General features: G+C 41.8%; 1 protein-coding gene across 1 annotated transcript in view; it reads left to right on the top strand.

The window, feature by feature from the left end:
- The window catches only part of LOC124594429 (serpin B6-like), a 126,554-nt gene that overhangs the window by 33,055 nt on the left and 66,547 nt on the right, over positions 1-26,952 (top strand). The window contains exons 2-3 of the mRNA XM_047132804.1: positions 9,461-9,571; positions 9,979-10,158. Of these exons, the coding sequence (XP_046988760.1) occupies positions 9,494-9,571; positions 9,979-10,158 (258 nt within the window). The 5' untranslated portion in view covers positions 9,461-9,493. The remainder of the gene's footprint in view (positions 1-9,460; positions 9,572-9,978; positions 10,159-26,952) is intronic.

Raw genomic sequence — 26,952 nt, 5'->3', positions numbered from 1 at the left:
TGCTGTTGCCAACAACGCGAAATGTTGCTGGTACCATTAATTGTCTGCGTACTCTTTCCTACCGATCTCATATCCTAAAACGTAATGATCTTTACGTTTCGTAAACGTTTCTGTATCTCATGCCTCAATTTCCGTCATTTTCGCCAGCACCACGACGCGTAGTCACAGATGATGAGTCTCCAACGACTCGATAACTAGTTAACGGTATAATGAATCGTATTAGATTTAAAAATCAACTGCTTGCACATAACCTACATAAACTGACAACATTATTGTTTCCCTTATGCTGGAAGAAACCTTAGTTGCTAAATATTCTATTATGCAAAATAATAACCATTAATTATTGTTGTTGTTGTGGTCTTCAGTCCAGAGACTGGTTTGATGCAGCTCTCCATGCTACTCTATCCTGTGCAAGCTTCTTCATCTCCCAGTACCTACTGTAACCTACGTCCTTCTGAATCTGCTAAGTGTATTCATCTCTTGGTCTCCCTCTACGATTTTACCCTCCACGCTGCCCTCCAGTACTAAATTGGTCATCCCTTTATGCCTCAGAACATGTCCTACCAACCGATCCCTTCTTCTAGTCAAGTTGTGCCACAAACTTCTCTTCTCTCCAATTCTATACAATACCTCCTCATTAGTTACGTGATCTACCCATCTAATCTTCAGCATCCTTCTATGCACCACGTTTCGGAAGCTTGTATTTTCTTCTTGTCTAAACTATTTATCGTTCATGTTTCACTTCCATACATGGCTACATTCCACCCAAATACTTTGAGAAACGACATCCTGACATTTAAATCTATACTCGATGTTAAGAAACTTCTCTTATTCAGAAACGCTCTCCTTGCCATTGCCAGTCTACATTTTATATCCTCTCTACTTCGACCATCATCAGTTATAATGCTCACCAAATAGCAAAAATCATTTAGTAATTTAAGTGTCTCATTTCCTTATCTAATTCCCTCAGCATCACCCGATTTAATTCGACTGCAGTCCATTAGCCTAGTTTTGCTTTTATAGTTGTTCATCTTATATCCTGCTTTCAAGACACTGTTCATTCCGTTCAACAGCTCTTCCAGACCTTTGCTGTCTCTGACAGAATCACAATGTCATCAGCGAACCTTAAAAGTTTTTATTTCTTCTCCATGGATTTTAATACCTACTCAGATTTTTCTTTTATTCCCTTTAATGCTTGCTCGATATACAGATTGAATAACATCAGGGAGAGGCTACAACCCTGTCTCACTCCCTCCCAACCACTGCTTCCCTTTCATGTCCCTCGACTCTTATAACTGCCATCTGGTATCTGTACAAATTGTAAATAGCCTTTCGCTCCCTGTATTTTACACCTGCAACCTTCAGAATTTTAAAGAGAGAGTATTCCAATCAACATTGTCAAAAGCAAGACTTTTATCCATTGTGGATGTGGAACACTGCGACTGTGGTGTGAAAAGGTTTTCAGAAATTACTGCAACCAGTCGCCTTTTATGTAGATGTATTTTATTTAACCAGTTTATATTGCAATCTTTGGCTTGTTTATAATGTGTAAATCCTGTATTCGTATCTGTGGCTAAGTGTGTTCAGCGATGTTTACGAAAAACAAGATATATGTTTCCAACAGTGCCTCATAAAAGTAATGTACATCTAGTGAAAGTTTTAACTTGTGAAATTGTGAAAAACAAGACACAATGGTTTCAAAAATACGTCCTAAAAGAGATATATATATACCTGCAGAAAGATTTATCTGTAAGTAACACCTCAAAACGTAAATTGAACTGTAAATTTTTCGTGTAACTGTACCACATGTAGTGATTATTTGTTCTTATACGTTAAACATAAATTATGCTGTAAATATTTCGTGTTACTGTACCACATGTAGCGATTATTTGTTCTCGTTTCTGTCTAGCCACAGATACTCAACCACCCACACAATGGGTACAAAAAAGCACTAAATGTATATACCATCTGATGATGAGTTGCTAGGCAGCTCGAAACCGGTCATGGTTAAATAAAATACATCTACATAAAAGGCGACTGGTTGCAGTAATTTCTGAAAACCATTGTCAAAAGCATTCTCTAAGTCTATAAATGCTAGAAACGTAGGTTTGCCTTTCCTTAATCTTTCTTCTAAGATAAGTCGTAGGGTCAGTATTGCCTCTCGCGTTCCAAAATTTCTACGGAATTCAAACCGATCTTCCCCGAGGTCGGCTTCTGTCAGTTTCTCCATTCGTCTGTAAAGAATTCGCGTTAGTATTTTGCAGCTGTGACTTTAAACTGATAGTTCTGCAAGGTTTGCAGGAAAGCTTCTGTTAAGTTTGGAAGCTAGGAGACGAGGTACTGGCAGAAGTAAAGCTGTGAGGACGGGGCGTGAGTCGTGCTTGGGTTGCTCAGTTGGTAGAGCACTTGCCCGCGAAAAGCAAAGGTTCCGAGTTCGAGTCTCGGTCCGGCACACAGTTTTAATCTGCCAGGAAGTTTCATATCAGCGCACACTCCGCTGCAGAGTGAATATCTCATTCTGATAGTTCGGTAGTTTTCACATATGTCAACACCTGCTTTCTTTGGGATTGGAATTATTATATTCTTCTTGAAGTCTGAGGGTATTTCGCCTGTCTCGTACATCTTGCTCACCAGAAGGTAGAGTTTTGTCAGGACTGGCTCTCCCAAGGTCGTCAGTAGTTCTAATGGTGTGTTGTCTACTCCGGGGGGCTTGTTTCGACTCAGGTCTTTCAGTGCTATGTCAAACCACGCAGTATCATATCTCCCATTTCATCTTCATATACATCCTCTTCCATTTCCATAATATTGTCCTCAAGTACATTGCACTTGTATAGACCCTCTATATACTTCTTCCACCTCTCTGCTTTCCCTTCTTTGCTTACAACTGGGTTTCCATCAAAGCTCTTGATATTCATGCAAGTGGTTCTCTTTTCTCCAAAGGTCTCCTTAATTTTCCTGCAGGCAGTATCTATCTTACCCCTAGTGAGATAAGCCTCTACATCCTTACATTTGCCCTCTAGCCATCCCTGCTTAGCCATTTTGCACTTCCTGTCGATATCATTTTTGAGACGTTTGTATTCCTTTTTGCCTGCTTCATTTACTGCATTTTTATATTTTCTCCTTTCATCAATTAAATTCAATATTTCTTCTGTTACCCAAGGATTTCTACTAGCCCTCGTCTTGTTACCTATTTGGTCCTCTGCTGCCTTGACTATTCATCCCTCAGAGCTACCCATTCTTCTTCTACTGTATTTCTTTCCCCCATTCCTGCCAATTGTTCCCTTATGCTCTCCCTGAAACTCTGTACAACCTCTGGTTTAGTCAGTTTATCCAGGTCCCATCTCCTCAAATTCCCACCTTTTTGCGGTTTGTTCAGTTTTAATCTACGAGATGTTTGATAGCTAATTAAAAATAACATTTCTTTCTTTCTACCTTTATATCATGACATAATCTGTAATTATTGAAAAATAATTTCAATAATTATTGAAAAAATTTCTTGCTTTAAGGCAGCTGAATTAACCACTGTACCACTTGGACAGAGTGTTTATCGCAATTACGCAGACTGTCTCGGTACACCCCTCAGCCGACTCAAATTTCCAACTAACGCCACCTAACCACAAAACGTCCATGTCCTCCACGCTCGCTACTTTAAGTTTCCCGCAGGAGCTCGAACGTGATTCTGCATTCGCAATGAAGACTGTGGATTCATAGCCCATCAAGGTGACTCATTTATATGAATGTATGGTGCTTGTTCTTTCGGACTTTCATATAACTGAGTCGCCTCGATGGGCTATGAATCCACAGTCTTCATTGCGAATGCAGAATCACATTCGACCTCCTGCAGCAATCTCAAACTAGCGAGCATGGAGAACATGGATGGGACTGCGGATTGGTGGCTCTAGGTGTGAATATGAATCAGCTGAGGGGTGTGCCGAGTAGTCCGTAGAATTGCGATAAAAGCTGTGTCTGGGTGGTGCAGTGGTCAACGCAAAGCAGGAGATCCCAGGTTCGAATCCTAGCCCGGCACACATTTTTACTCAGCACAGCTGACTCTGCATAAAGTTCCGATGCAGCTGGCATCAAGAGTTCCTTCTCTTCCCTTCCCTTTCATTTCCTGTCTCCCCCTTTCACCTTCAATTTACATAATAAATATCACAAATGCGGATTCCGCTTGGTGTCTGCTCTTTCGGACATGTCTGAAAGAACGGAAACTGCGCTTTCATACAAATACGAAAGCACAGTGTCCTGTATGCTTAACCCAAACAAGGCAACAGAATCTAGAGTGAAAGTTTTAGCAGTGCCTCGGAAGGAAATCACTGTAATTGTCACAGTTTTCGTCAAATTGGGGAAAATTGCAGGAAGACTACATGTGCCTAAGGCAGGAATGTCTTGGCCATTACGCGCTGTCAGTGTAAGGCGCGATGTGCACATCTTCGTTTACCCAAGCAATTTGTAAGTGCTAAGGCTGATCAAAGTTACTGGATTCTAGTACCAAGTTGCATACGGTGTGATTGTCCGGCAGTAGTCAAAAAAAGTTTGTTGTCCTCACGTAGCACTTCTGATGATTTGGGAGCCTTTCCTGGACGGCTATCACACTTTTGTTTTGCACTAAAGGCACTGTGGGACATAGAAAACACACTGCACACTGTTTGTGACTTAGACGTGCGTGAATGAGTATTAGAAGGCACCCCTTACGCTTATGTAAGAACACAGGGATCGGCTATGATGTGCATTATTACAGCCAGGGCACGACTTCACACCTTGTGCCGCCTGTAACACGTGTTTACGTGGGCACCGTGGCAGGGTGGGCCGCTGTCTGCGAGGCTTGTTTGTCGTGGCCATCTGCAGAACGGACAAGCGCTACCTCGAAACTGTCTGCTGCACTTTCACAGGAATCCTGATCGTCGAGAATTTGTCGAACCTGTTGCAAGGAAGCGTCAGGGTATTTAAGAATCTTCTAACAATACCACCACTGGCAAAGTGGATTAGAAATCAGATTAATAATGTTGCTCACGCAGCATATGTTCGCTTTATCGGGCAACAACAAAACTATTGACTGTGGTTGGTATCGTCAGAATCGAAATAATGAGGTCACTGTAAATAAGTCATTAATTTGGCACTTATCTTGAATGGATTCCCACGTAGATTTCGTCGAAGTCGTTATTGTTGATTCTAGGGTGATACCACTTTGGCTGCTAGAAGGTCCGGATCTGTATTTTAGTAATATTTGAAGACCTAACAAATGCGTTTTTCAGGAAATTCTTAATGATCAAACAATCCCAGATCGGAACGATGGCATGGTAGAAATAATTTTTGACTTGATGTTCACGATCCACAAAAAAATGGTTGAAATGGCTCTGAGCACTATGGGACTTAACTTCTGAGGTCATCAGTCCCCCAGAACTTAGAACTACTTAAGCCCAACCAACCTAAGGACATCACACACATCCATGCCCGAGGCAGGATTTGAACCTGCCACCGTAGCGGTCGCGCTGTTCCAGACTGTAGCGCCTAGAACCGCTCGGCCACCCCGGCCGGCATCGATCCACATTTTTCATAAACTTCTTGTAAATTCACATATACTTCTTCTTAATTGTCACATCATCAAGAAAACAGTTTTGTATCAATCTTCACATATTTAATTTCCACTTTAACCAAACACAAGACTTGACTCAAAAAATGACTCTGAGCACTATGCGACTTAACTTCTGAGGTCATCAGCCGCCTAGAACTTAGAACTAATTAAACCTAACTAACCCAAGGACAACACACACATCCATGCCCCGAGGCAGGATTTGAACCTGCGACCGTAGCGGTCGCTCGGCTCCAGACTGTAGCGCCTAGAACCGCACGGCCACTCCGGCCGGCCACAAGACTTGACTGTTCTTTTACAAAGCGAAATAACAATATAACTTCTGCAAAGTGAAACAAAGACTGCTCTGTGCGCATTCACGCCAAAACGATTACAAGTCAAAGATTATGACAGTCTCACAGAAATGAATACACGGAAGAACCATATCACTGTAATATATTGACACATCGGTGTACCTATACATTAATAAAACCAAATGTGAATATTGTCACAAAAATATGTCTGTTACTTCGTAGAAAAGTAGTTCGATATTACTGGTATCGAGAACTGGGGTTGGACACGTAAATAAAGAACCATTACAATCTGCTCTCGAATTTTGAAGTGAACTACATTGAGCGTGATGGCATGACAAATCATTGCATCGCTGCAGTATATGGCACAGTCACATTCGAATCTATACTGTCTAATAACGACTTGAAACTCAGTCACCCACTAACGGTATGTCCGTCCTTGTTGCGTAAGCAACTTAAAGAATTTGTAACAGGCAGCCGCCACTTCTAGCCTGTCGTCTTCATGCTTTGTAAGCGCCTGCAGTAGGTCCTTATATTGTACTAGTTCAGGGTGGGACGTCGGAAATAACTTGGCGCACAGCCTATAAATAGTCATTGTCACCATGGCCGAGAAATAAGAATGTTTGTCAGCACCTTGTATGTCATGTGGTGCGATGTACACTGTGCGAGGTACTCTGTCAAATCTTACTTTGCCTCATCAAACTCACCAAATGGCGGCACACACGCAGACGCTGCCGTTAGGTGCGGCGTCTCGTGTGTAGTCATCTGCATTATCATGTAGCGAGTCATGGCTTCCAGCAGTTGTGCCACTTGTAGACTCTGAAACTGAAGAAACTGAACTAAATCAACTTCAGATGGTGCAGCAGGCTATGGCGGCGTAGTAGCCATAGTCAGTTAAGCAATGGTTAATTACAGACAGTGAAGTGCAAGAAAATAGCACAGAGAGAGCAGAAAGGGGTGCAAAAGCAGCAACCGCAGAACCTTGAACGTAACGAACACAATCAAGGCAAACACTGGGTACCCAGAGAACAAGCAAACAACAGCAGAAACCGAGCAAAACGATGACAGAACAGGAAGAAAGAAACTTGAAGACTTGAAGATGGCCACATGTAAACACGCTGACTCGTCGGCAGGTATCTTGTGTTTGGCTTCGTACACAATAGCAAGGAGAGGTGAGCTACGGAGTGGTGGGCCATCTGTCTTCGAAGGAAAGTTGGACAGGAGCAGAAATGAATAGCGAACAAGCAAAAACAGAAGCATTACTTAGCTTCTGTTTCTGCAAACTTACGGAGACTCATTGCAAATAATACAGCAAGAAGTAAAGCCCAGCTCTCAACGTCGACAAGGAAGAAGATCTCAGCCCTGAGGTTCGAATGGTGGAGTCAGAGCCGCAACTAAGCTGCGAGTCCTCAGCATGCATGCATGTAACGGAGAGGCTCCAAGTGCAAGTGGACTGAGTCGCTGCCACCAGCGGTCATATCTCGTGACCGCAGAGGCTGCTAGTAGGGCAGAGCCGTTGGAGGAATGCCTCAGCGGGCACGCACCATTGGGTCCGCCAGATCCCACGTGACCTCTATCGGCGTCTGACAGAAATTGCAACTGTATTGACAACTTGAAGAGATGGTGGGTTGGTATCGATGTCTGATACCACAAGAGACTTGGCCATTTCGGAAATGCTTCCACCCTTGGTACAAAAGCCAATGATTATCCCCTTTTGGACATCAGGTAATCCCTCCATTATTCGCATCCCCCAACATGTTTTTTTGCACCCTGCACTGCTAGCGCTGCCACTTGACATCTGTTCGCGGTTTAATGTAATAAAATACTAATTTTTATTATTTTGTGACTATTAGTGTAATGTTATAAAATAAATATGAGCCGTGACTTATATAAAAAAGAAACACACATTAATGCAATGGCTCAGCATAAAAGAGAAATGACTAATGTAGGAATATTATCAACAGTGTAATATGTTGTACAACTTAGCCCGACGCGTATAATCACTCAGTAAACTAGCTCAGTTATCAGGGTAGTTACGTAATCGTCGATAATTAATTGTCCTTTTCTTATTTATCCAATACTATGCTCGTCAGAAGTCGTGTGCTTATTGCATCAGAGAATATTTGCCAAGTCTGTTCGATGTACACTACTGTAATACGTAACTTATCGTTGTTTCGTCTCGATTTCCCAATATAAGATAACAAGAGCAGCATTTACAAATGGAATCCTATAATGGAACTGAATCCTGTGACCAGGCCTTTTCTGCCTGGGATGTTATCTCGTTACATAAAGAAAATCTGTAAATAAAATTGTTAAATTATTAGTAGCTGCCTCCGGTCTCGTGGGATCTGAAATAAAGTTAATTGTCCTAATCAACGGCACGTCTCGTAGATGAGCTATAAGAAAAATGTTAAAGATTTTTCTAGGATGGCGCCTAACAATGAAAATTCTTTGTTAGGGCCCATATCTACTTAAGACAGTCTAGGTATCAGACTCACAACAGATTGACCACATATACAAATTCTTTTGACAAAATACCAATTATATTTTTCGGGTTTTAAGTACAACTTACATTATAAGCTGGTACAGCAAGATGAGCTTTACACAAGAACGTCCTCTTAGGTCCGAATCCAAGCAGATAAGATAAGCGAATGACAAAGGAGAGATAGTTCATGCATAGAAGCGCAAGAGTTCATGGAATAACATGTCCATTGTAGTTCTATCTCTTCTTTTTTGGCGTACTTATCGATAATATATAAAATTTATTGTAATATTTAGTTTACATTTTTTTGAAACCCAAGTCCACCCAACAGAAACAGTACCGCGGTTATTACACTTTGGTAGCGAACATACAAAGAGTGGTCATATTAACACAACTGGACCGTGTACATTCTACCACTGGATTTGTTGTTAGAGTACAGACTCATTCAGAAGGAACTGCATTGATTCACTAGATCGTAAATGATACGCACTTGAATAGCGTTTCCTCAAGTATTATAGAGAAAGGTATGCACTATTCAGCAGGTTTAATTTTAGATAGGTTTCCAGAATAATTGAAAAATTTGAGTCATAAACCGCTGTATTCAATCGACTTTAAAGACTTCTGTTTTGTACAGTAGCTCTTCATAAAAGTTCAGAACTTCTCTCAGTACTTTGTTATTTATTCCTATGTTCTCCCAGTTATATTATTAATTGCTTGATGCATTTGTTTTTAAAAATTTTCTAATAAAAATTCTGTAAAGCATGTACTAACTTGTTCCGTGACAAAATAGCTTTGGTTCATTTTGTACTGTAGAACTTGATAAATCAATAAATATGTAAACAAAAATAATTATTAAAATTTCGAGCAATGTGTTTAGTTATATTCTGCTAGTAACATAATATCTCTAGTATTTTCGTAACTGTTTCGTTTTCTCGGACATAAAGCTTTATTTTTAGCCTGCTTGTAGGGCTACATTATGTTTCCTTTAAGATGAGTATTTTTAGGGAACCCCTCATATTTACCAGCGACACTTGAAAGACCTTGTAAAGCAACTGTATCTTCCATACAAGTCGCTCATAGCCGCTTTTTTCTCAGTTTGTCCTTAGGTGGCTGTAATTCTACGCCGCCATGGGTGACGCTCAGGCGGTAGCTCCTTTCGAGGCGATATCCCATTCAAACATCGACTTCACTGTGGATCTGTACAAGGTTAGTATAAATTTTAAAATACTACCCGCCAGGTGCCGAACCAACGACGTCTCTCTGCATCGTACACTCAAATGCAAGAGACCATGACGCGTGTGGATCGTCGCTCAACAACAACGTTAATGCCCAATTCTAAATAGATAAAGCGGCTACTGCATGCAAAGTGGCGGTGGTGGCAGCGTAACATTTTATGTGGTACATGCGGAGTATCAGATAGAGAAAAGTGAGAGGTGTACCGTTTTCATTAACATGAATGCAGTTGTGCAGTTAGTAGTGAAAGCTTCCAAAAAGGCGATAGGTTTACATAAAATTAATTGTTTATACAACCCCATAGCACAGTAGTAACCAGCAAACCAAAATGTACAACGTAGTTACAAAAGAGCATGAAAATCGTGTGCATATGATTTCAGGGGCTGGCGAATGAACCAGGGAATCTGTTTCTCTCGCCCCTGAGCATTCAAGTAGTTCTCGCTTTGGTGTATTTCGGAGCAAAGGGCGACACAGCAAAAGAGTTAGAGCGAGGTTTGCACCTTCCCAGCGACAAGCAGCTCACAGACAATGGAATCAATGCCCTGATGCATCGGCTAAATGTGAGTACAAAGCACTAGTCTAATTTTATTTCAGATAAAATCTGTAAAAATAAATACGTTACCAGCTTTGGTACAGTATGAAGTATTGCAATTAGAAACACAGTGTAATGTTATTATTTGTATTATTATTTATTCTTTAACTCATTTTTAACACGGTATTGATATAACAAATGTTTAAACAACGTTATCGCTATGCTGTGTTTCCTGAGAACCTGATGAACTATTCTGTAGGTGTTCTGCAGTTGCAAACAAACAAGTTTGCAGTTGTGTATCGTGTATGATTTTCAGTTCGTTTCGGGATAACAACGTTGTTTGATATTACCGCTGGGACGATGTGTACCAGACTTCTGTTTCCGGTCATGTGTCAGATCCTTCTATTTCATCATCTACTTGTTGCAATTGGTTTGCAAACTGCCGGTGTTGAAAATAGCGATGGATAATAGGAAGAGACTTACTCGGGTGTTCGTTATTATGAAGCTGTTCCAGTAATTATTTTCTTCAATATTGGTTTGGCCTACTAAGGACTACAAGAAATAACTTCTGTATTCTTTCTTTTCTCCATTCTTTCTATCCAGCAATTTTTCATTCTTCCCCTATGGTTTTCTCTTCTTTCTTTTGTCCATATTGCACGTGAATTTTTCTTATTTCCTGGAAGCCCTTGAGATGCTTTACTATTTCTCTTTCTTCTATTTCTTCCTCTGTTATTTCCATTTCCCTCAGGTCTGCTTTACCATTTTTTACCCATGTCATTGATATTTTAGGGATTCTGCCAAAGAAGTTAAAAATTGTTTTAGTTATTCTGTTTCCGTCCAGTCTTATTAGGTGTCCATAGAACGTAAATTTTCTCTTTCTCATGGCATCTGATATTCACTCTACTTACCTATAAACTTCTGTATTACTCCTTAGTTTCCATTTCCCATTCTCATAATTTGGTGCCAAGATTTTCCTGTATATTTTCCTTTCTTCCTTTTCTCTTTCACCTGATGGTTTTATTGATTTTTTTAAAAAAATGCATTGTAATGCATAAAGGCTGTCTGGTTTAATTACAGTATTGTAGTGACGAAGTTTTGCTTTTATGGAAATAGATTTATTATTATGCAGGTTTTTTGTTAGTTAAAGAACCACTTTTATTTTCCTTGCCTTTGCTTGGTTAGCTTCTTTGTGTATAGCATTTGGTTGTATAATGTCACCTAGATATTTAAATTTTGTAGCTCTCTTTTACTCTGCCTTAATAATTTTTGATGTATTTCGGTGCCTCCTTCACATCTGTCATGTACACTGTTTTTTCTAAAGATATATGTAGGCCTGCTTTTGAAGCTATCTCGGGGTAGAAGATTTATCTACATTGTTCCATCTACTATAGATTCAACAAAGATGGCAAGATCATCTGCAAAAAAACAGACAATCAAAACTCACATTTCCCCTTTTCTCCCAAGTCTGATTCTTCCAGTCTCTTCCTCCTCTGTTATCTTCCTCCATTTCCTGATAACCTTTTCTAGCACACAATTCAACAGTAGTAGGGACAGTCCATCTCCCTGCCTTAAACCAGTTTTGATATCAAAAGCCTTGGAGACTTCGGCTAAAAATGTCATTATGGATTTTGTATTTCCTACTGTGTCTTCTTTGATTGCCACTGATTTGTTGTCAGTTCCAAACTCATGTAAGGTGTTGAATAATGTTTTCCAGTCAATTGAATAGTATGCTTTTTTGAAGTCTTCATATGTTATATAAATACTTTTAGATCTCATACTTCTATACATGATTATGAATTTCAGATTTAAAATTTGTTTCATACAGGGTCATCCTTTTCCTAATCCTCCTTGGTACTCTCCTAGACGCTGATCCAATAGGTTTTCCAGCCCTTTTTGTAATGATTTTGAAAGAACTTTGTAAGTTACTGGAAGGAGGGATAGTCCTCTCTAGTTGCTGGGGTCAGTTTTATCTCCTTTCTTGTGAATTGGGTGAATTAATGCTATTTTCCAATCTTCTGGTATAGCTTCAGTTTCCTGTATTTTTTGTAAGACTCCATGCAGCTTCTTGACTGTTCCTGCTACTGCAATTTTCCACATTTGACCCATTACCGAATCTACCCTGGGGGCCTTGTCATTCTTGAGATATTTAATGATATTTTTAATTTCATCCATGCTGGATGCTTCTGAGTTTGTGTAACTATACCCTGGATTTTGTTATTGAAAATTTGCTCTTGGTTACTCACAATTGAACAATTTACTGAAATAGCTTGCTAATATTTGACAGTTTTCCTTGTGGTGTAGGGCTAATTTTTCGTCTTCATTCTTGAAGTACAAGATAGGTAACTGGTATGTTTGGAGGGTTTGTTTAAAAGATTTATAGAAGTTCCTAGAAAGAATTATTATTATTGAATAAAAAGTTTTTGGGTTTCCAACAGCGTCAAGTAATTATAATTACACAAGCTTTTGGCCAAGCACTCCTTGGCCTTTGTCAAGTGGTATGACTGCTACCAGTGGGCTGCTGGTACGCCCCTTACATACACTAGCATCTGGCTGTGACGTCACTGGTGACTGTGGCATCGGCATGTAGGAGCATGTGTTGACTCGGTGTTCGATGCGCCCGCTTCACACACGCGATTGCTGGATCCCAAAGCATGCTGAGCACCAAGAGACCATCACTGTGTTGGGTGTTATTGGCGATTTTATTTCAATTGCTTCTTTAATCACGTCATCCCAGAAAACTTTATAAGGGGCGTACTGGCAGCCAATTCCCAGTCATACAACTTGACAATATCCAAGGGTACGTGGCTGAAAGCTCATGTAATATTAATTGCTTGACCCGGTTGGAAACCCGAAAACTTTTTATTCAGTAATACAGCCGCGAGACTTTATTACGTTAATTGTTACTAGTATCGGCAATTCCCCGTTATGGAGAGTGCTAAGACCCAATCGATCTTTATTTTCGTGATGTTTGTAATCTGTTTGTATAGTTCTTTTGTTAGTCTCTTTGTACGGACTCCCTCTTTCTGAAGTGGCCTATATATATTTCTCATTATTTTCCTCTCTTGTTTTTCTGTCTCCTTTTTTCCCCTTCTCTCCTTGATTGCTGTTGTTTCTGAGGCGTAAAAGGCCTCTGGTAAGACTACTGTATTATAGTGTCTTAATTTGGCATTGATGGAGGTGCTTCCTTTGTTGCACTGGTTGCATATACGAGGTGCGACAGTAAAGTAATGAGACTGACATGAAAAAAAAATGTTGCTTACCGTTTTAGCCAAGTTTAGTGTTGTCTCCTTCAAAGTAGTTGCCATCTGATTGCACACACTTTTCCAGCGCTTCTGCCATTGTTGGTAACATTTCTGGAACTCATCTTCTGTAATATCCTCCAAGACCCTCGTCACAGTTTTTTGGACATCTTGTGTTGTTTGAAAATGGTGTCCCTTGACCGCCGTTTTGACTCTTGGATATAGAAAGAAGTCTGGTGAATAAGATGGCTGTGGTAATACTGAAATTTGTTTTGAGGTTAAAAATTGCTGTACTGACAGAGCAGTATGGGATGGCGCATTATCGTGATGCAGAATCCAGTTATCAGCAATGTTGGCACCGACACGAAGAACTCTTTTACGAAGTCTTTCTAAAATTTCTTTATGGTAATATTGGTTAACTGTTTGTCCAGGAGGCACCCACTCCTTATGAACAACTCCCTTGGAATCAAAGAAGCACTCAAGCATGCATTTCACTTTTGCCTTGGACATGCGAGATTTTTTTTTTTTTTTTTTTTTTTTTTTTTATCTGGGTGATCCATTTGAGCACCATTGCGAACTTTGGCGTTTTGTCTCTGGATCGTACTGAAAAAACCAACTTTCATCACCAGTGGTAACACGGCTCAACAGTTCTGGATTGATTTCCGTTTGCTCTAACAGATCGGCTGCCACATTTTTCCGTGTTTCTCGCTGTTGTGGTGTGAGATTTTTGGCCACCATTATCGCACAAATCTTTCTCATTCCAAGATCTTCAGTTATTATTAGACAAACCGTTTCTCGATTGATGTTCAGTTCTTCTGCAATCATTTTCAAGGATAATCTTCGATCAGATCGTACGAGTTCATGCACCCTGGCCAAGTTGACATCCGTCAGTGAGGTTGATGATCGTCTACTGCGGTCTCCATATTCAACATTCGTTCTGCCTTCACTAAACATTTTATGCCAATGAAAAACTTGAGCTCTTGACATAACCTCCTCTCAAAAAGCCTTCTGAAGCTTACCATAAGTTGTCGTCGCGTTTTCACCCAATTTAACTCAAAAAGAAATGGCATGCCGTTGCGCAATATTATGCGGTTCAATTTCCGTGATGAGAGGCAGAAACAGGTGTTAACTTATTACAGCACAACTCACGACTGAGCAGTTGCATCGATGTGCCACTTGGACTAGAGGCAGCTTATAGACCAAGGTCAAAGATATTGTGCCTACGCAATCCTGCAGGGTTGCCACATCTTGCAGACAAAATGTCTCATTTCTTTATTGCCGCACCTCGAAAGTCTGTATGCTTTCCATAATTTTGTGATTCTTTCCTCATTGAACATCCGTCTCACTTCCGTTTATTGTATAAGCCCTCCACGGTACTTATAACTTTCTACCTTCTTATCTTTCCATAGCAGTTGCCAGTGGGTGTCTGTCTGTGAATTTTCTGTCCATATAATATGTTTTTTCATAGAACATTTCGTGTTTCGCGTAGTGTCTCTAGAGCTTCTTAGGTTTCTCTTCTGTTATTTGTTACAATGGCTATATTACTAGCAAAGGTCAGAGATTTGGTATTGACGCTCTTCCGTTGTGTTTCGGTGTCTTTACCTCATTGACTCCTTTGTCGCATGTCCTGATTAATTTCTCTAAAACTGAATGAAATAAAATGGAAGACAAGCGATCTTCCTGTCTCGCTCCTGTCTTGGATTCGAATAGTTTGCAGATCTCCTCCAAATGTTCAAATGTGTGTGAATTCCTAAGGGACCAAACTGCTTAGGTCATTGGTCCATAGACTTACACACTACTTAAACTAACTTATGCTAAGAGCAACACACACACCCATGCCCGAGGGAGGACTCGAACCTCCTGCGAGAGGGGCCGCACAGTCCGTGACATGACGCCTCAACCCACGCGGCCACTTCGTGTGGCAGATCTCTTCCACGAATTTCAGTTTGGATGTCGTACTTGTTAATGTTTCCTGGGTTAGCTGTCTGTTCATCTTCATTTGAAGAGTGTTTAACTATGGAGTCGTAGGCCTTCTTGAAATTTAGAATTGTTTCTGTGGTGTTCCTGGACTTTCTCGTTGTCAATATTGTTCTCAGACACCAATCTGTTCACTTCGTGATCTTCTCTTCCTCAACTTTGCTTAGTATCTCCTATCTGTGGATCTATCTGAGGCTCCAGTCGACTTAACAGGGCTCTGGATAGAATTTTGTATGTGACAGGTAGTAGTGAAATTCCTCTGTATTTATTACGGTCTGTTTGATCTTTCTTGTGGAGAGTGCTGACTCGCGCTCCTATGATACTTTTCCTGTTACTGAGGAAAAATGGTTCAAATGGCTCTGAGCACTATGGGACTTAACTGCTGTGGTCATCAGTCCCCTAGAACTTAGAAGTACTTAAACCTAACTAACCTAAGGACATCACACACATCCAAGCCCGAGGCAGGATTCGAACCTGCGACCGTAGCGGTCGCGCGGTTCCCTACTGTAGCGCCTAGAACCACTCGGTCAATCCGGCCGGCGTTACTGAGAAGGTTAGATGATTCTGTGTACGTTGGGTGAAATGTTTTCGGCGTCTAACCTCCAGATTTCTGAAATAAGCCCATCTTCTCCAGCTACTTTGTTGTTTTTCAGTGATTTTAATATCTTCACCATTTTTTCTTGTTAGGCTTTGTAATCCAGGTTAGGATCTGACTAGTTTCTGCATGCAAAGCTGCGTGCATTATTCCGTTGTCTGTAGTTATTATTTCTCAATAGAATGCTCAATATATATATATATATATATATATATATATATATATATATATATATATATATATACACGATTACTCTGAATTTAACTTTCATATGTCTGGCAAAGGTTGTTTAGACCTACTTCCAGATTATTTTTCTACTACTGGCGAATATATCCTAGAAAAAGTAAATATTTAATACTTCCGTGCAAACTCTGATTCTCTTATTTTATCACGATTGACTTTTCTCACAATGTAGGTACGAATCAACCAAGTATTTGGCATTCAAAGGTGAAAGTTGTTGATTGTAATTTTGGGAAAGGTACCAGCCGCAACTAAAAACGACTTTGTTTTAATGAATGCCACCCCAACTTGCTCCTTAAATCCGTGACGTTCTCTCCCCTGTTTCGTGAGAATACAAAATGAGGAGCCTTTCTCTGAACTTCTTTAATGGTCTCCGTTAGTCCTATCTGGTAAGGATCATATCATGCTGTAATATTCTGGGATCGACAAGCTTAGTGTGTGCAATCTCTGTACTAGATATCTGCCGATAAAACGCAATATTTGTTTCGCCATCTCCATGACACTGTTCATAAATGTAACCAAGAGGAATTTTACTGAAGAGACACATTTTTAAATTTGTATCATTTGTCGTGTAATCGAAATATAGGGGGATCTGTTTTTAGTACCCATATGGAGGATCTCACACATTTTATTGCTCAGGATCACACTTCTCGCACCATGCAGATATTATATATAAATCATATTGCAATTCGCTTTGATCTTCTGGTGGCGTTAGACGGATAACAACGTCAGCAAATAAACAGGGCTTCTCATATTGTCTCCAAAATCCGTATGTATTATAAAACTGTAAGTATGTTCTACATACCACTGTATCGATTTAAACCAAACTTTGTAAACATGTCACTTGTTACTGCTGTTGTGGCCTTCAGTCCAGAGACTAATTTGACTGATTTGATGCATCTATCTATGTTATTCTATCCTGTGCAAGATTCTTCATCTCACAGTACCTACTGCAACCTACATCCTTCTGAATCTGAATAGTGTATTCATCTCTTGGTCTCCCTCTACGATTTTTACCCTCCTCGCTGCCCTCCAATACTAAATTGGTGATCCCCTGATGCCTCAGAACATGTCCTACCAGCCGATCCCTTCTTCTAGTCAAATTATGCAACAAATTTCTCTTCTCCCAAATTCGATTCAATACGTCTTCATTAGTTACATGATATACCCATCTAATCTTCAGCATTCTTCTGTAGCACCACATTTCGATAGCTTCTATTCTCTTCTTGTCTAAACTGTTTATCGTCCGTCTTTCACATACATACATGGCTACGCTCCATACAAATACTTTTAGGAAAGACTCGCTCACACTTAAACGTATACTCGATGTTAACAAATTTCTCTTCTTCAGAAACGCTTTCCTTGTCAGTGTCAGTCTACATTTGATATCGTCTCTATTTCGACCGTCATCAGTTATTTTGCTCCCCAAATAGCAAACCTCGTACGCTACCTTAAGTGTCTCATCTCCTAATCTGATTCCCTCAGCATCAGCAGAATTAATACAACTACATATCCCTTCTGTCCGGAAAGAATTACTGTGGGGATAAGAAATACATACGTCTCAAAGCGGTGTGGATGGAAAAGGAGCGTAGCTCACGACGTGCAGACAGCCAGACTATATTCATCCATATTTGATAACGAGAGCACTTAGTGGCCTGCAACCATCTTTTTACATAGTTTCAGACCTTTGCGAGACTTCTTTCAGCTGAACAAACCACAAAATGATGAAAGGAGAAATGTTTCTAGCTTACTATGTTTTTGTTGTTCGTGGAGTAAAACAGCCGCATAAGACATGACCTTTTAATTTATTAATTATTCACTACCATCTCTATTACGTAAACGTTTGTAGACATTATCGACATATATCACCTGAAAAATGATATCACTGCGCAACAAGAAGTGCAGGAGATATGATGTTATAAACAGAGCTGCGTAAAAGCGAAACTGTAGAGTGAAATTCCCTAGAATGCTAGGTGAAATAGCTACACAGGTGTGTAATACATATGTGAAATACACTCACACACAAAAAAAAATCGCAACACCAAGAAGGAGTTGTGCGAGGTAAACGGAAGTTGGTAGGCGTGTTTCTAAATCTGAAAGATGACGTTTATTAAAATTTCGTGCTGGTCTCATAAGAGTTGTGCTAACAGTTCCTCGATGAGGATGCAAATCAGATTTGCTTCAAATAAGCGCTGTAACAAATGTTTGAAATGGCTCTGAGCACTATGGGACTTAACTTCTGAGGTCATCAGTCCCCTAGAACTTTGAACTACTTAAACCTAACTAACCTAAGGACATCACACACGTCCATGCCCGAGGCAGGATTCGAACCTGCGACCGTAGCAGTCGCGCGGTTCCAGAGTGTAGGCCTAGAACCGCTCAGCCAGACCGGCCGCCGCGCTGTAACAGGCGTGAGCGTTAGTTACCTTTGAGATTGGACTTAGTGAGCTGATGTTAGTCAAGAAGAATGCTCTTAAGACATTACCAATGGTTCGCAGAGTTTGAGCAAGGTTCTGTAATAGGGCTACGAGAAGCTGGATGTTCCCTCTGCGATAGTGCAGAACGACTTGGCAGGAATGCAGCCACTGTACATGACTGCTTTCAGCGATGGTCACCTGAACGGTCTCGGGACGGGCACATGGCACTACTGAGAGGGGAGACCATCGTGTTCGGCGTATGGCTCTGGCGCATCGTACTGCGTCTGCAGCATCAGTTCCAGCAGCAGGTGGCACCACAGTGACGCAACGAACAGCCACGAATCGATTACATCAAGAACACATCCGACCCAGAAGCCCTGCAGCGTGCACTCCACTGACCCCAAACAGCCGTCATTTACGAGCGAGAGCTCATTGGCGGACGAAGTGGATTTCTGTTGTGCTTCCTCATGAAAAACAGTTCTGGCTTGGTGGCAGTGATGGCCTTCTGTTGGTAAGAAGGAATCCAGAGCGCACGCAACCAACTTCCTTTCTGCGGCATAGACACACTGGACCTACAGCTAGAGTCATGATCTGGGATGCGATTTCGTATGAGAGCAGGGGCAGTGTCGTGGTTCTCTCACGCACCCTGATTGTAAGGGAGTGTTTTCCCATCAAGTGTTGCAGGCATGGAACTCCATCCCACAAACTGACATGCGGCACCTCTATGGCACAATGCAAGCTTTCATTCAACATTCTGGCGGTTTCACAAGTTATTAGTCTACCAGCTTTCCACATCTGCAGTGGCTTTTCTTGTGCTTACCTTAACTTGCGATCTTAAAACGTTAATCATGACAGAACCACAGGCTCATAGACACAGGCAACAGAGCATGCACAATGTCGGCACTAGTACAGTGTATATCCACCTTTCGCAGCAATGCAGGCTGCTGTTCTCCCATGGAGACGATCGTAGAGATGCTGGATGTAGTCCTGTGAAACGGCTTGCCATGCCATTTCCACCTGGCGCCTCAGTTGGACCAGCGTTCGTGCTGGACGTGCAGACCGCGTGAGACGACGCTTCATCCAGTCCCAAACATGCTCAATGGGGGACAGATCCGGAGATCTTGCTGGCCAGGGTAGTTGACTTACACCTTCTAGAGCACGTTGGGTGGCACGGGATACATGCGAACGTGCATTGTCCTGTTGGAACAGCAAGTTCCCTTGCCGGTCTAGGAATGGTAGAACGATGGGTTCGATGACGGTTTGGATGTACCGTGCACTATTCAGTGTCCCCTCGACGATCACCAGTGGTGTACGGCCAGTGTAGGAGATCGCTCCCCACACCATGATGCCGGGTGTTGGCCCTGTGTGCCTCGGTCGTATGCAGTCCTGATTGTGGCACTCACCTGCACGGCGCCAAACACGCATACGACCATCATTGGCACCAAGGCAGAAGCGACTCTCATCGCTGAAGACGACACGTCTCCATTCGTCCCTCCATTCACGCCTGTCGCGACACCACTGGAGGCGGGCTGCACGATGTTGGGGCGTGAGCGGAAGACGGCCTAACGGTGTGCGGGACCGTAGCCCAGCTTCATGGAGACGGTTGCGAATGGTCCTCGCCGATACCCCAGAAGCAACAGTGTCCCTAATTTGCTGGGAAGTGGCGGTGCGGTCCCCTACGGCACTGCGTAGGATCCTACGGTCTTGGCGTGCATCCGTGCGTCGCTGCGGTCCGGTCCCAGGTCGACGGCCACGTGCACCTTCCGCCGACCACTGGCGACAACATCGATGTACTGTGGAAACCTCACGCCCCACGTGTTGAGCAATTCGGCGGTACGTCCACCCGGCCTCCCGCATGCCCACTATACGCCCTCGCTCAAAGTCCGCCAACTGCACATACGGTTCACGTCCACGCTGTCGTGGCATGCTACCAGTGTTAAAGACTGCGATGGAGCTCCGTATGCCACGGCAAACTGGCTGACACTGACGGCGGCGGTGCACAAATGCTGCGCAGCTAGCGCCATTCGACGGCCAACACCGCGGTTCCTGGTGTGTCCGCTGTGCCGTGCGTGTGATTATTGCTTGTACAGCCCTCTCGCAGTGTCCGGAGCAAGTATGGTGGGTCTGACACACCGGTGTCAATGTGTTCTTTTTTCCATTTCCAGGAGTGTATTTCCGAAATTTCGTTGCTCTACATTAATTATTTCTTGGTATTCGGATTTTTTTCCACAAGTGTATATGTGATATGCGTGTCCACGTACAAAGATGCAGTTAAAAAGAACGTCCTAAGCCTCTGGATCGATTTGAATCAAACTTAGTAAACATAGTTAAATGGTTCAAATGGCTCTGAACACTATGGGACTTAACTTCTGAGGACATCAGTCCCCTAGAACTTAGAACTACTTAAACCTAACTAACCTAAGAACATCACACACATCCATGCTCGACGAAGGATTCGAACCTGCGACCGTAGAGGTCGCGCGGTTGCAGACTGAAGCGCCTAGAACCGCTCGGCCACACCGGCCGACGATAAACATAGTGAAACATCCCCTTTGAACAATTATACATGACTGTGCTTAAACTGACACACTTTAGCTGGCAGTAGTGGCGCTCACTGTATTGCAGTAGTTCGAGTAACGAAGATTTTTGTGAGGTAAGTGATTTGTGAAAGGTATAGGTTAATTGTTAGTCAGGGACATTCTTTTGTAGGGATTTCTGAAAGTCAGATTGCGTTGCGCTAAAAATATTGTGTGTCAGCTTAAGCACAGTCCTATATAATTTTTCTAAGGGGACGTTACATATGGCGACCCTGCCAGGATCAGCACAGTCATGTATAATTGTTCTAAGGAGACGTTTCAATAGTAATAACTATCTGGAAAGAAACGTTATGGGGATGAGAACCAGCACCCTCCTATTGAGGTGGTGGTGATAATGCAGAGAAAGAAGAAGGGAGGAGGTGATTAGGCAGACAGATGGTTCAAATGGCACTAAGCACTATGGGCCTTAACATCTGAGGTCATCAGTCCCTAGAGTTACAACTCCTTAAACCTAACTAATGTAAGGACATCACACATATCCAAGCCCGAGGCAGGATTCGAACCTGCGACCCTAGCAGCAGCGCAGTTCCGGAATGAAGCGCCTAGAACCGTTCGGCCATAGCGGCCGGCCGGGGCAGACAGAGAACGGGAAGATGGCGATGGACAAAGAGAGGGGGAGCATGAGGTGGACAGAGAGAGGGGGAATTGGGAAATGGACAAAAAGGGAAAAGGAGGAGGAGGAGCTTGACAGAGCGAGGGAAGAGGACGAAATTTGACACAGAAAGGAAAGAAATTCGAAATTTGTGGTAAGTTCCTATGGAACCAAACTGTTGAGGTCATCGGCCCCTAGCCTAACACATTACTTAATCTAATTTAAACTACTTTCGCTATGGACAACATACACGTCCATGCCCGAGGGAGGAGTTGAACCTCCGACGGGAGAAGCCGCCCGAACTGTGGCAGGGTGCCCCTGACCGTGCAGCTACCCCTTGCGGCGAAAGGAAAGAGGACGAAATGGACAGAGAGAAGGGGGACGAGGATATGGATATAGAGAGAGAGAGGAAGAGATGGACAAATTGAGGGGCAGGGAGAGATGGACACAGAGAAGGGGAGAGAGTTAATGGACAGAGAAAGGAGGAGGAGGAGATTGAAATGAAGGAGGAAATGGACAGAGGATGGACAGAGGGGAAAGGAGCAGATGGACAAAAGCGGGAGGAGCAGATAGATGCAAAAAGAAAAGAGACGAAGATGGACAGGGACAGGGAGGAGGAAGAGATGAACAGAAAGAGGAGGGAGATGAACAGAGTGGGGGAAGAGAAGATGGGCAGAGAGAGGGGAACAAGGAGACGAGCTAATGGAAGTCTGGAATAAATACATACGTTGGCAACATCGGGTAGTCAGCTAGTCATTTGTATAGTTGATAACAGCACTGGCCCTATAAAGCTTCCTTGTGGAACGCTAAATGTAACTTTAGTTTCAATAGCTGACTTCCCGTAACCTTTTTCTCGTACCAAATCACGAACCCAGCCGCAGAACTGAGTCTATACTCAGTAGGTAAGTAATTTATTAGAAGCGAATTATGAGGAGCAGTATCAGTCAGCTTGAGATCTTCTGTCAATAGTACTCATTACTTCTGCAAATAAAGGATCAGTTTCACAAGAACGATATTTTTTGAGTCCGTGCTGGTAGTTTGTGACTAGACTGTTTTTACCAAGGTCTTTCATACTGGTGGAACAAAATATAAACTCCAACATCATACTACAAATCATGACCTCTGCAGCTTTTCAGTCTTTGAAAAAGAACCCTTCTCCGAGTGAGTGGTTGTATATCACCAGCTATTTCATCAGCTTACAGTGAAAGGAATCCGACTGATTTTCAGTCTGAACCAGCAGACATTCCTCTATTGACTTATTTTGTCTCACTATATTGAGTGTATCTGCTTCCAAATTGCTCGTGTTCGTAGTTGTTCTTGACTGGAATTCTGGAATATTTACTCCATGTTATGTCGTGAACGGGCTTCGAAAAATCGCATTTTGTGGTCCACTTTAGTTGCGCTGTCGTCGTTAACATTACTATTGTTGTCACACAGTGAAAGTATTGACTGCATTTTGCACTAGTATACTTTACGTACGACCAGAACATCCTTAGATTGCCTGTCACTATTCGAGAGAGTGTCTTTGTGGGTGCTATTAAAAGCATCTTGTACTGAAGTCCACACGACGTTTCGAATATCTGTAAGCTGTCCCCGTGATTAACAATTTTGTGTTCTTCAAAAATCTAGCATGCTTTTTTCAATGCTCCTTCAGTACTGTCCTGCCCTGTTACGTGTACCATAGGACATCTGTAACACTTTACTTGGTAACACTATTTCTCCGAATCTGAGCTACATCTGGTCGACACTTTCATGGTATGGAAGGAAAGGAGACTCGCTCTAATGAAAATGTCAAGAGAATTTTTATCTGTTTTTTTTAATAGCTGTATTTTTTGTTGGATGTGAATGTTACGATTATCAATCTTGCTACAACAATCGTTTGGTTGGGTACTAATTCCAGTATTCATCAAGATATTATTTATTTTCTCACTATTGGACTGTTTTTCACTAAGAGGTCTAGTATGCCATCAAAATCGTTTACCATTCGAGTGGGTTCTTAAACTAATTGCTAAAAAAATGTTCGGAGAAAGCATTTTTGTAAAATTTCGGGAGCTGTTTCACGGTTATCACCGAATTTAAACATTTATTTTCCCAAACATATTGAGGGCAGATTGAAATCGCCACCAGCTACAATTAAATGATTAAAAAAACTTAAAAAGCCGCCTCAATTGCGAAAAAAGCACCTAGTGTTTAGTGTTAATACAGGTTTCGGTGTAGATAACTACACCTTCTTCAGAACAACAATAAAACCCACAAGTGCCTAAGAAGACCTTTGTCAATGATTTTTACAGGAACGAGTATACAATGTAAAAGGCATATTACTATAAACATAACTAGGTCTACTAGAATTCTTCTGGTCGATTCCACAATGTCAGGTCTTGTAGGCGATGACATCTCGGTCGGCGAAAGATTCCAGTCCAGGTAGGGACGCGTTTTCACAGCGGACAATGACGAGTGTAAACCACCCACTGCCAACTGCTCCAGTAGCGACATCCAGTGTAAAATTAATTCGACAACAACGAAAGCACTTGTGGGTTTTATTGTTGTTCTGAAGAAGGTGTAGTTATCTACGCCGAAACCTGGGTTAACACTTAACACTAGGTGCTTTTTTCGCAATCGAGGCGGCTTTTTAATTTTTTTAATATATTAACCAACTATTGCTGACGCGCTGCGATGTTGAAGGTTCTGCAATTAAATGAGTCGACTACTTATTTGAAATTAGACTCAAAATAGCCTTAAACCTTTCAGGAACTATGACATGTGAGTCGTAGGGACGAAGTCGGTGAAAGGAACCAGCTATTAATATATTTCGGTTCTCGAGTATAGCTTCTTTCCATATTACCTCACAGTAAATACCTAATTCACCTTCACTAGAAGATAAACTGCTGCTAACAGCAACATACACGCTACCATCAACTGAGTTCTGTTATCCTTGCTGTATCCTGTTAAGTCCCTGATTAAAAATTTAGGCTAAACTTATCTCCGAGTTTAGGCAATTTTCATTACTTACATCGATAATTGCTTCATTGTGTTCTGTGAGAGATTGGAGGTGTTGCCAACACAGCTGCGACGGTTTACAACTGCAATGTCGATGTTTCCTAGCTAGTCAAAATATAAAAATGTCGGGCAGTTTTAACGGAAAAAAAGAAGCTATCAATCTTCAGTACTAAGTGGACACTAGCTCTACAGAATTTATAGATACATTTTATCTTTAACAGACCACAGTTCGAATGTTGGGTTTTATATTGGACAGAGATTACCTCTGCCGATTACGTGTAAACTCATACCACGCCCCCTTTATGTCGCTCTCCGAAGAAAGACTCATCAATCGGCAAGACACAGTGGAACCAGGAGCTCCTCTGAAGTCGTCCATCACACCTCTGGAAGAAACGTCAGAAAAATAAAGTTTCATGGACGATGTTTATACAACCCAAACGTTTCGCCAGCAGCTAAGAAAACTGGTGTGGTTCCTGAAGAGGGGCAGCAGCCTTTTCAGTAGTTGCAAGGGCAACAGTCTGGATGATTGACTGATCTGGCCTTGTAACAATAACCAAAACGGCCTTGCTGTGCTGGTACTGCGAACGGCTGAAAGCAAGGGGAAACTACAGCCGTAATTTTTCCCGAGGGCATGCAGCTTTACTGTATGATTAAATGATGATGGCGTCCTCTTGGGTAAAATATTCCGGAGGTAAAATAGTTCCCCATTCGGATCTCCGGGCGGGGACTACTCAAGAGGATGTCGTTATCAGGAGAAAGAAAACTGGCGTTCTACGGATCGGAGCGTGGAATGTCAGATCCCTTAATCGGGCAGGTAGGTTAGAAAATTTAAAAAGGGAAATGGATAGGTTGAAGTTAGAAATAGTGGGAATTAGTGAAGTTCGGTGGCAGGAGGAACAAGACTTCTGGTCAGGTGACTACAGGGTTATAAACACAAAATCAAATAGGGGTAATGCAGGAGTAGGTTTAATAATGAATAGGAAAATAGGAATGCGGGTAAGCTACTACAAACAGCATATTGAACGCATTATTGTGGCCAAGATAGATACGAAGCCCACACCTACTACAGTAGTACAAGTTTATATGCCAACTAGCTCTGCAGATGATGAAGAAATTGAAGAAATGTATGATGAAATAAAAGAAATTATTCAGATTGTGAAGGGATACAAAAATTTAATAGTCATGGGTGACTGGAATTCGAGTGTAGGAAAAGGGAGAGAAGGAAACATAGTAGGTGAATATGGATTGGGGCTAAGAAATGAAAGAGGAAGCCGCCTGGTAGAATTTTGCACAGAGCACAACATAATCATAGCTGACACTTGGTTTAAGAATCATGAAAGAAGGTTGTATACATGGAAGAACCCTGGAGATACTAAAAGGTATCAGATAGATTATATAATGGTAAGACAGAGATTTAGGAACCAGGTTTTAAATTGTAAGACATTTCCAGGGGCAGATGTGGACTCTGACCACAATCTATTGGTTATGACCTGTAGATTAAAACTGAAGAAACTGCAAAAAGGTGGGAATTTAAGGAGATGGGACCTGGATAAACTGAAAGAACCAGAGGTTGTACAGAGTTTCAGGGAGAGCATAAGGGAACAATTGACAGGAATGGGGGAAAGAAATACAGTAGAAGAAGAATGGGTAGCTTTGAGGGATGAAGTAGCGAAGGCAGCAGAGGATCAAGTAGGTAAAAAGACGAGGGCTAGTAGAAATCCTTGGGTAACAGAAGAAATATTGAATTTAATTGATGAAAGGAGAAAATATAAAAATGCAGTAAATGAAGCAGGCAAAAAGGAGTACAAACGTCTCAAAAATGAGATCGACAGGAAGTGCAAAATGGCTAAGCAGGGATGGCTAGAGGACAAATGTAAGGATGTAGAGGCCTATCTCACTAAGGGTAAGATAGATACTGCCTACAGGAAAATTAAAGAGACCTTTGGAGATAAGAGAACGACTTGTATGAATATCAAGAGCTCAGATGGAAACCCAGTTCTAAGCAAAGAAGGGAATGCAGAAAGGTGGAAGGAGTATATAGAGGGTCTATACAAGGGTGATGTACTTGAGGACAATATTATGGAAATGGAAGAGGATATAGATGAAGATGAAATGGGAGATACGATACTGCGTGAAGAGTTTGACAGAGCACTGAAAGACCTGAGTCG

Source organism: Schistocerca americana, chromosome 2, assembly GCF_021461395.2.
Source record: "Schistocerca americana isolate TAMUIC-IGC-003095 chromosome 2, iqSchAmer2.1, whole genome shotgun sequence".
Lineage (NCBI taxonomy): Eukaryota > Metazoa > Arthropoda > Insecta > Orthoptera > Acrididae > Schistocerca > Schistocerca americana.
This window is presented reverse-complemented; position numbering and strand designations above follow the sequence as displayed.